Source organism: Haliotis asinina, chromosome 14 (assembly GCF_037392515.1).
Source record: "Haliotis asinina isolate JCU_RB_2024 chromosome 14, JCU_Hal_asi_v2, whole genome shotgun sequence".
Taxonomy (NCBI): domain Eukaryota; kingdom Metazoa; phylum Mollusca; class Gastropoda; order Lepetellida; family Haliotidae; genus Haliotis; species Haliotis asinina.
In genome coordinates this window covers 13083244-13094945 of record NC_090293.1, presented here as the reverse complement: position 1 = coordinate 13094945, position 11702 = coordinate 13083244, and the positions used below count along the sequence as shown (strand labels likewise).

General features: G+C 39.1%; 1 protein-coding gene across 1 annotated transcript; it reads right to left on the bottom strand.

Moving 5' to 3' along the window:
- Positions 1-1033: 1033 nt before the first annotated feature.
- LOC137262016 (uncharacterized) lies at positions 1034-11146 on the bottom strand. The gene is made up of 9 exons (XM_067799814.1): positions 10869-11146; positions 9347-9406; positions 8163-8375; positions 6444-6632; positions 5997-6149; positions 5292-5632; positions 2840-2939; positions 1807-1883; positions 1034-1518 (listed from the first exon to the last, which is right to left on the bottom strand). Exons 2-9 carry the CDS (start codon positions 9399-9401, stop codon positions 1459-1461), a joined length of 1188 nt encoding a protein of 395 aa, XP_067655915.1. The 5' UTR covers positions 9402-9406; positions 10869-11146; the 3' UTR covers positions 1034-1458.
- Positions 11147-11702: the final 556 nt, after the last annotated feature.

Below are 11702 nucleotides of genomic sequence, written 5' to 3'. Positions count from 1 at the left end.
TGTTTTACGAATTGGGGACGGATATCGGCGGTTATAGAGCCGCAATTCTAGTTATGTCCGCGACACGTAAGCGGAACCGATATAATGTTAAATGTGCGGCTGTATGACCACCGGCATACGTCCCCAGTTCGTCAACACAGGACAGTTATTCCCATCACAATTCAACTCGTTTTACGCTATTTTTCGTGAAAGAAATTCATTATGTAAGCCAGGTCAAATTCCTAGGTCAAAGTTTAATCGTATCACTCCTTGAACTTACACAATCACCAGACAAATTAGTTCCCTCCAATACGTTTTGTGTGTGCATACTGACTAAATTTGACAATGGTGAATAAACCGTAGTGCTACGAATTGAATAAACATGAAACCGCCTGTTGGTTATCAGAAATGAGCGAATTAGAATCGTTTTACGTCGCCTTCAACAAAATCCTAACAATTCAAGGAGGGGGACACTAAAAATGGTTATAACCATTTGGAGAAATGAACTTCGTAACGAGCGAACGATTTAACCACGGGACCACCCATCCGACCCCTATTTATGTATCAACGGGTAAGGTTATAACGGGTAAGTTTGGGCTTTACGTCGCCTTTAGCAATATCCCAGCAGCTGGGAACAGGACTGTACCCATGTAGGGAATCGAACCCGGGCCTTACACGCCATTACGATCAATGATGTCATCATATTTGAAGACATGCATTGGTCACCGGGAACAATGGTCAACCAGAATTGGCACTGGGGAAAACCATGTTTATTTTTGCTGCTTAACGTTTCACTCAGCCACAGGCCAGCTGTATGGAGATGGTATGTAAATAATTGAGTGGTCCTAAAATCCAGTGATTGACATCATGAGCATCGATCTACACTACTGGGATGACAGTCATGTGTCAAAGAAGTCGATGAAATTGACCACCCGATCTCGTTAGTCCCCTCTTACGAAAGTTATGGGTTACTTGAAGACAAATTCTAAACCGGATCTTCCTTCAGACTCCCGCTTTCAGGCTCCCGCTTATTCCAAAACAGTTCTAAATAAAATCTATCTAATGTTTTTATTCAAGCATTATATACAACATTTCAACAAAAAGACACAGAAAAAAACAAACAATGGGCGATTAATATAAAGCAGCTGAAACGATGTTTAGGTTTGACAATATCGAACACTATTTCATGGGGGCTAATAACTCTAGTCCTTAATGTCACATGATGTAATGTTTACACACTTAATTGGATATAAGCCTCAATGGACACGGTCTTTGGAAAAACAGAATAATTTTGTAAAATGTCACTAAGTGATACACTATATACAAAATAAAACTCAGCTACAAGCTAATGATGAGTATTGGACTGGCCATGAGCAGCTTTTGTCTGTGATTTGTTAAATGTGTCCATTTGTTCGGCGGTGACAATGCATTTTGAAAGTGTCCTCAGACGTGAAAGTTTCTTCAGACGTGAAAGTTTCTTCAGACGAAGTTTAGGAGATCGACGAGTCTCCCCTTAGGATGACAGTTGTAGACAGAGATCTGCAATGGACGGGGTTATGATATAAGTCGTGTTTCACATAGCTTCAAGTTATTCCAATAATATGGCGACAGGGAACACCATAAATGGGCTTCACACATTTTACTTGTGGAGAAACAAACCCGGGTCAACAATATGGCGACAGGGAACACCATAAATGGGCTTCACACATTTTACTTGTGGAGAAACAAACCCGGGTCTTCGAGGTAAACGCTTTAACCTCTGTGCTACCAAACATGAGACGTGTTTACAAATTAAAGACATAAGAAAGGACTAGGTTGTTTACTTACATCGTCAAAGAAGCCGGTGAATGGGTTAACGGTGCTGGATGCCACCCTTAGACTATTCATCACCCGGTAAGCTGGTGCTGTGAAACAACAATGAGTGAGTGAGTGAGTGAGTGAGTGAGTGGGGTTACTATGCATACATTAACGTTTCGTACTTATACGTAACCTCACGTGAGTACTCATATATCTGCCACGTCAGGGTCAGGGTTAGCGTCAGGGACAAGGTCATGGTCATGGCTAGGGTCAGTGTCTGTCAGGGTCAGGGTTGTGGAGTCAGGTTGTATTTAAGATTTAAGATTACGTGATACTGAATGGGTATTTAGTTTAAAGTTGTTGAAAAGATCTCAGCAAAAAGCACCCAAAACAAAAAACAAAATTTAAAACAAAAACACACCCCGACCCCCAAAGAAACCCAAACAACAAAACCAAAACAAAACCAAAACCAAAAAAAACAAACAAAACAAAACCAAAAACAAACAAAACAAAAACAAAAATAAAAAAACCAAAACAAATAACAACAACAACAGCAAAACCCAAAAAGGACACTATATCGTAGCATGGTACTCATGTGGCGAGCAAACCCACTCCTTTAGCGTGATGATTGAATGCTTCCACCACAAGTCTACCCAATTATGGAGACATTTTTTTTCAAATAAATAAATAAATAAATAAATAAATAAATAAATAAATAAATAAATAAATAAATAAATAAATAAATAAATAAATAAATAAATAAATAAATAAATAAATAAATAGGGTGTGTCCAACCATTTATTTTATCAATAATCATGTGTAAGACGAGGTGCGTTTTCATAATGCTAGCTACACCCCAGTATTTGATATAACAAATGTTCCGCTCTTTGACACCACATCCCTGCAGATAATTACGACGTTGCTGAAAGTTTCGACCTATAAGAGGGTACGTCAGAAATGTACCATCTTATTGTAACGATATTCAGATACTGACCTTCTTAATGACAACTGATCTGGATATATTTAAACAAAGGCACAGGGGTCAGTGGTCAAATTTTCTTACCGCTGACTCGGTTCATGTGTATGTTGTTTCCAGCGCGGGCGACAGCGGAGATCTCCCGTCCTGTGTACATCACAGCCACGTCAATGAATCCAGAGAAACGCTGGAAAATGACAATAACAGTAGCAATAGGGAAACAGCCATGTTGTCATCGGAAGCCATCGAAATCCTCTGCCACAAACTTTTGATTAACAGAGACCAAGGATACTACATACCATCAGCCTATGAAGAATTAATCAGTCAATATGTTCTGTAAAAACACCCTATGAACTTCATACAACTGAGTTCACTTGTTTATTGACTTCATCGCCAGGCTCATGTGTTGCTTCTAGTCATCCTCTGGCATCTCCCAATTATGTACCAGTTGTTATTCAATTTTTCGTTGTTGTTGTCACAGGACACTATGCATGTATACCTCTCATCATCTGGTTGCATTCACTTCTAGCTCGATAACTATCAATGTAAAAACCTAGATCAAAACGTCGCTCTATGCAATAAATAAGAAGTTGTCACCCTTAAAGTTGTATGTTTCAGTTTTGAGTCACCAACTTTTAGACTGCCGATGAAACATTGTCGTATAGTCCGTAAACCTTAAAACGACACGCCGAAACGTTTACCACATGAAGAGGAAAATGAGAAGCAGAAGAATAGGATGATGACGATGATGATGATGATGATGATGATGATAATGAATGGGACAGAGGCTACTTTTCTTCGAACTTTCGACAACGATAAGCTGACACGCTACCACTGCAATTCATTGAACACGACACAAAAAATTTAACCAATGGACGGGGATGATGGGATTTTATGATAGCTTCACAAAGTAACAGACTTTGTACATGTTACTCCCCTCTCCACGCACATAATGAAGCAGTGGGTTCTAACACCAGAAATAATACATAAGCAACGATTTTAAAATAATGTCGTAAGTTTCCATGTACAACAACCTACTGGATCATTCTGAATAAATTCTAATGCTATTAATGGAAGAATAACACTACTGGAGTGAAGAAATTTTGCTACAGGTGTGCATTCACATATTAATATTCTGCATCGCTTCAGCTTTAAATGCCCATCAAAGACGTTTTAATCACATCATTTAACAACGATATAAAAAGATCAAAATCAAAACTGTTTGAAAATTTGGTTAAATTAATATTTAAGCTTCCAACCTGAAAGGTATTGAGTGGTCCCGGAACTTGGGATAAACAGGGATAAACAGGGATAAGTGGGATAAACAGGGAGGGTACTCGTCTGTTATGCGTGTGTTGAATTCAAATGACCATGAGTGTGGTCATTAGAAGCCCTATACAGGTCAGAGCAACCTGTTTGAATGGACATTCACCACAACCCACAAAATACTCGATCCTCCAATATTCGGAATTTATGTAACGAGGTGGATCTTAGCGCTGACGGTCTCAAACATGACTCACTCATCTGCTTATCTTTAAAGAAGAATTTTATGCTGCCCTACTGATATCGGGAAACTATTTTGTTCAATGTAAAAGCCTGAAAACTTGATTACAAAATATTCCCCTGTTTCCACAACCCCAGTAGGTGATTCACCATGCAAACACCTCACATGTAATAGTTAGTACTGCCGTACAACATCTCATTCCGCCACTACAACAAGAAACTGTTTCTAGTCGAACACACGTCCCCATCAGGTCACGATCTGGCATGGATCTGCACAAATGGGAACCGATGACATGTGTCAACCAAGTAAGCGACCTCGACCACCCGATCCCGTTAGTCACCTCTTGCGACAAGCATATTCGCCTTTTGTAGCAAGCATGGGGTGCTGAAGACCTGTTCTATTCCGAATCTTCACGGGTCGCTAATTCTGGAACATGTTAATACTAATCCCCATCAACGCATTAAAACAGACATGTGTAACAAATGATTTGGTCACTCTAACAAAAAAAAAACCTCCACCGAATTCTCATCCGTATCAAGTCAAACAGCAAACTACCTCACTCCCCAACAACCCAATACGTCAATGTTACAACAAAACATTTCATCACCAACAATCCAATACTTTACTTTATCAAAACACCTTATCTTCAACAATCCAAAGCGTCACTGTTACAACAAACCATCTTACCCTTAGCACTCCAATACATCACTTGAACTACAAAACAACTCACCCTTAACAACTCACTGTGTCACTACAACAACACAATACATAATCCTAACATCACACGATACCGTGTTCATAATTCCAGCCATTGGGTTGTTAGTACAGACTGGAGGATTTACTGCCTTGACGAACAGGGCACATGATCAGGATCGGTGCACATGATGTCAAACACAGGCTTGTCTTACTGTGTGCAGTCTACTATCTGGAATATTTCAGAGAACGGTGTGAAAGAAGCAAGAAATTAAGGAAGGAAAATAAGGGGAAAAGATAACAGAAACAGTAAAAAAATGATTAGCCCAGTAACTCACTTACCCGAGTTGAAAGAATTAGATTGGCTTCTGTTTTCTCAAGATGGGTGAGAGAAATTTCAATGGCTTCTTGGTTGAGGTCTATTGTGAGAGAGTTACACTGAATGTTGTCCTGGATTTGGATGAGGTTTCGTCGCCCAGTCCCCCCGAACGTCTCATTGAAGCGAAATTTAAGGAGAAGAGGACGGTCAAATGTAGGAATCGGCAAGGCGCTGTTGACGATGAGGCTGCTACCAGACCCGAATTGTCCAAGGCCTTGGTTGATCGTAACACTTGAGGTAATCGCCCTCGAAATGTCGTCAGTAGAATTAAACGAAAAATTTATCGAGAAGTCAGCTGTGCAGCCTGTAACGAAAGAAATAATATATAAAAATATACCAGACTTGTCGACTACAAAATCTTGTATATGATGAATTCTTTCCAGATTTATTTTTCTTTAGGACACAAACGTGAAAATAATGAACCCACGTTGCTTCTTTATTCCACGTGACTATTCACACGATAAAACATAGGGTTAACAAATTAATAATTATAATGATCATACTTGCGTTCCGATCCAGCTGCAGAGGACGTTCGAAGAGCTCCGACATTCGTTAGCCAATCATAAACTATAGAGTTGCGACACGCCGTAATATTACGAACGCTTTGTGGATAGGGACCATGAATTCAGTTAATATGAATTTATTAAGGCTGCTTGTATCACGCCTACCTGAGCGGACTGGAGCAATGCAACCACACTCAATAACATCGAAAACCTCCAGCGATGGACATTTGCGTTCGTATCTGTTCCAGGTGCCCCTTTCCAGTTCGTAGTGGAAATAGTAATTAGATCTGGTCCAGTCAGGCACGGAACGGCATATGTCTACAGAAGATGAGAGACATTATGATTACGCATAATTCTAATTCTGTTTAAACATATAGTCACAGGAAATCGAATCCAATTTAGATACGACTGAAATGTGGAATCCGTTAGGGAGGCGGTATTTTGTGACGGTAAAAGTATCTTACTGCCTCTCTGCCAACATAATATGTTGAAGGATATTTTTAAGAAACCTTCAAAGCACAGCAATCGTGACGAATCACAATATATTCTAGGTTATAAGATGAATTAATCATTGCAATTCGGTTAAACTGTCTGACTCCTTGACCAACTGACCATTGCTTCCGCATGAGCCTGGACACGGGTCCATGCACGACAGATCTCCAATACAGCCTTGCTCTGGGACATAACGGAATCCAGGATCACAGCATGCGGGTTGGCTACGGAACGAACTACAGGCCCAGTATGCACGACAGCTGCTTCCTTCCATCTTGAAGTGCCTGGCATTGATGTTGTTACATTTCTCTGTAACAATACAATACACAAAACATTGATTTCGCTACATTTCTCTGTAACAACATAGTGCACAAAACATTGATGTTGTTACATTTCTCTGTTACAATACTATATACAAACGACTGACATTGTTACATTGCTCTGTAACAATGCAATATACCAAAACACCCATTGACCTTGTAACATTTCTCTGTAACAATAATTATATAATATACAAAATTTTGACCTTTTAACTGTAACACTGTAACAATACAATACACAAAACATTTACGCGTGACTGAAGGTGTGTTTGGGACGTGAACGGTACTCCAGTAGCATATAGGTGTCAACACGCCGAACACGAAACAGAGCATTGTGTGAAGCTTACACAACGTGCTGAAGGATCAACGATGTAAATGAAGGTGTTTATCAGATTTCAGCCAAAACTCAATACCGGTACGACAATTGGAATCAGGATAGAGGCGTCTGAAATGACTGGACACTTAACTGTCACTTAGCTGGTTGGTGCCAGCTGATGAATTCTTAACACAACTACTGAGGGGAGAGGCATCTGAGAATTCTGGTCAGACTTTGATCAATTAATTAGCTGTTACCATTCCCATGAATGACAAACGCGAAGAGTGCATACGTTATGCTAGAACAACACCACCCTATGCAACGTATAAAGTGTAAGAATAACTAGCTCTCTGTTTCGTTAAGAAAACGTACACTACTATTACTGTAGATGTACATTATATTCACACTGCGTCATGCAACAAAAGATATTTGGAGGATATTTTTTCAATAGAGATATCAAATAGGACCTTTGGTTTGGTTATTGTAGATTAATATTAACACCGCTATACGCCTAGGAGGGGTCTGGGTTGGTTAGGCTTCATAATTAATTGCAATTATCCGCTGAAGTATCACAATACCGATCTAACAGCTTCGAATATCCTTTGTATCAACTGACAATTATCTCAGGAACAGACCACTATTTCAGGAACATACCACCAACTATACATCTTCAAAGGGCGTGATTTCACATAATGTATTCACGCTAAATACGTGGCGTGACGGACGCGTATACTCACAAAAATCTAGACTTTACACCCCAGAAAACACGTTCTACACCCTCCTGTACCCACACAACCCCCTAGACGAACATTTAGTGTTTAAACTGAACATATTTCACAGAAAAGACACGTTCTTAATCAGAGAAGTGAAATAGGATGAAAGGGAGTCCAAAGAAATGATTATTTTAGAAATGAAACTGTGATCATCTAGACATGCCGCATATTCTAGACTTACATGAGCTTTTTGAATATATGGTGGAATCTGTCAAAACCGGCATCTGTCCAATCCGGCAAGTTGTCAACACCAGCATAAAATCCTAGTTTCACCCTTGGCTTGAAGATTTATTACCACCTCTACAATCCAGCACACTATCTAGACCGGACTATTTCTTCAGTCCCGATGGGTGCCGGTTTAGAATGCTTCCACTGTATTTGTTTCAGTGTCTGTATGACAGACCAAAACCCCACCAATAATTATATTTACCGAGAGGACAAGTAACCGTTCCGCTTTGTCGGCACTCAGCCAGGTCTTGGTTCCAGTAGTAGCCATGTGGACACATCCTGGACACTACGATGGTGCCGTCCCCAAGAGAAGGTGGCTGCTTGTGACACTGCAGGTAGTGTCCGCATTCTCTGGTGCTGTATCTGTACCCGATGTTCGCAACTAAGGGCGCCTCATCACAAAGCGGTAACTGGCCTGTCAACACAACACACTTCATATGTATTTTTCATCATTAATTGTTTGTTATTTAACGCATCAGGCAGCAATATTCGAGTATGGACCAGACATGTCAATGATCAACAGCATGAGCATCCATCTACACAGCTGGGATACGGGGACATATGTCAACCAAAACAGCGAGTCTGACCGTCCGATCCCTTTAGTCGCCTCTTACGACAAGCAATGGTTACTGATTCTAACCAGCAACTTCAATTGTTAAATATATATGGCTAATATATTCATAAAAATTAAAATTGCGATTCTTCATTCAATGTTTTCTGATCTGTCGACCTTGTATTGCACATTTGTTGAGTGAACATAATTTCATTTTGTTCATTTCAAATTTATTTCAATAGTGTCCGGTGCTGATTGTAACAAGGGAAGTAACTCCGTCATAACACATCGAGACAGATTCAGGTCTATGGCTTTAAATCATTTTCACACTTTATCATCTGAACCTACTGTTCAATGAGTATTTCATGTTTCAGAAATGGAAAATGATTATTTTAGATTTTTAATTCGTAACACAAAGCAGAGGATATTTGTTATATGCATAATTATACTTATACAAATCGATATCAGTGGGGTTGTATATCTCTTTTCTGAAGTAAACGATTCCCTTTTGAAATTGTAAGGATACTACATATGATTGTTTATTAAATCAAGTCATTGTGTTAGCCGCAAACAGGCCATTTATTGGCCCGCGTCGCCCTAAAACTGTAACACCAAGTAACCGACCGTAACACATCGAGAAGTTCTTGTCTTTCATTGTTTAATCATTGTTGTTATTATCTCATCTTACCGACGATTACGAAGAACCTCAATGATTAAGTATTTCATAATTAGTCATTCGGAATGTTCTTGGATAATAACTGTCGTGTACAAAACGTTCAAGTATGACGTTTAAAGAGGAGGAAAGGAAAACCAAGTAAAGCTATATACATTACCATGAACACCTCCAAGGCCCACTGCTAGACATAGCACTGGTATTATCGACCACATCGTCACTGAAAAGATGAATATTAAATGTTGAACTAAAAGATATTAAACATTTAAACATTAAGTAAGAATTTATTGTATTTACCACGAAGTTACATGCTATATCAATATATGTAGAGTCAATAGTCACTATATTGGTGACATGACATGTACAGTAACATCTATAAAAAATGTTACTCTTTTGGGTAGAATATTCGACTCGTGTCGAGATTTCATGACACTTGTTTAACCGGGCACGAAAACTCTGTAAAGTCAGAGTCAGTCTTGAATCAGTTTTACTATTAGTGCAGATGACGTAACATTGTACTCAAAATAACACAAGGGTATTGATAATAATCAATATTTATGGTCTACAATAGTCTTCAGATATACACTGTATTTTTTAGAAAAAGAACATAATTATGGAGAATAGTAATGTTTTGACTGGGACGAACATCGGGTGGATGTAGGGAGCTCTGACGACCGTCACTGTAACAAAAGGTCAACACATTACACACATCGCTGACACCATATCATTACAGTCACCAGAACGTGTAATCTGAGGTGTCAACAATATGTGAATATCTGTGAGAATACAACACTGCACAATGTGTCTCGAGCTGGGTTACTGTGCATTAGCTATCAGCTGTATACGCACAAAGTAGATACATGTCAAACACTACCGAAGCCTTTTGGAACAGCAGCAACAAAATAATAATAACAGTAATAATAATATTTATAATGAAGTTGATGGCGACGACGATGATGATGAAGATGTTGCACAAAGTAAAACCATGTGAAATAAATATCACTGAAGCATTTTGGAAAAACAGCATTAAAAATGATGATGATGATGATGATGATGATGATGATGATGATGACATGAACCATCTCAAATATTACCGATAACTAAAATAATGATGATGACAATAATTGCCGAAGTAATGGAATGATTTCCGAATGATTTCCTTGACTCTGGACGTTACTAATCCTGGAGCACACATAATAAAGTGTTCACATTAAAGAGGTTTACAAATAGGTATATATCGTAATAGACGCGTATTTCCCTACACGTCAACATATGGACGAGTACGGAGTGACAATGATGGGAATAATCTTATGTGATACGTACCGAATAATTTAGACGAATGGTTAAAAAACTTCGGACTGATTCAAAGGTTCTACATAACTCATAGTTTTTCTAAAGATATAACTGGGCGAAAGTGAGCAATAAAATCATTTAGTATAGCTACATATTATCTGGGCGAACGTCACCATATCATCTTGATCATATTCGTTGATAATCCAGCATACCCATGTATCTTTTCCCTTCACACATGCTTGTTCATGTCATAACCAGATCATCAAACTGAACACTGTCCCTGCTCCGTGTTTGCAAACTACTGCCCTGTATCTATACAACGTGCATATAAAAGACAATCTAAACTCACCATTTAATCAGTACACATATATAGAAAGATTCTACGTTACCTAAAGTTGATGTTAGATGAGGAAGTCCGTTAAACCCCGTCCAAACATTCACATAATGTCAGCAACCCGTTTATTTCATGAAAACATGGACGCCAATCGGCTGTCAGGCGTGCGACAAGGAGCGGCAATCCTACCCGACTTGTTCTATATTTATTCTTAGCTCAACCCGCCCTTTGCAGCAGCTCCACGGCAACTAGGAACTCTTGCTATGAATGTAACCGGGTGGGGAATCAGGTTGGACGAGTTAGCGGTATTCTTCTTTGATTATTCACTTTGTGCAATGTCTCCACAGAATTTATTCATTTATTCGTTGTGTATGTCGTAAACGCAGCGGCACGGAACGCCTACGAGGCATTTACTCCGCTCATTGGTTTCGTAGATTTGCTTTTACGACAAATTAAAAAAATACGGTTCACATCTTGAAAACAAAACAAAGCTCTGTTATCTCTTATCTCTGAGACCTACACCCTCTTCCCCCGTAAAAAATACAGTCGTGTACAGCAACATAATGGGATGTATAATTGAAGTACGGTAATTGCCACTATTGCAGACACAGATAACATAACATTTCCCCTTGTATTTTGCAGTGTATCTGATTATCAATTATATATGATAACAAAACGATCCTCAGAGTATTGACATTTTGTATGTTTCCCACGCTGACGAAAGCAAGGATGAAAAGCTATCTTTTTGCATTTTTCACGACGATAAAAAGGCGATTTCATCTACTAAATGGATCATGAAAATAGAAGAGTCCCATTAGATGGCAGTTTGCGACTGCTTGAATATCATTTTCTTCAGCTGACTCATCACACAGTTGGGTAGAGGTTTCCA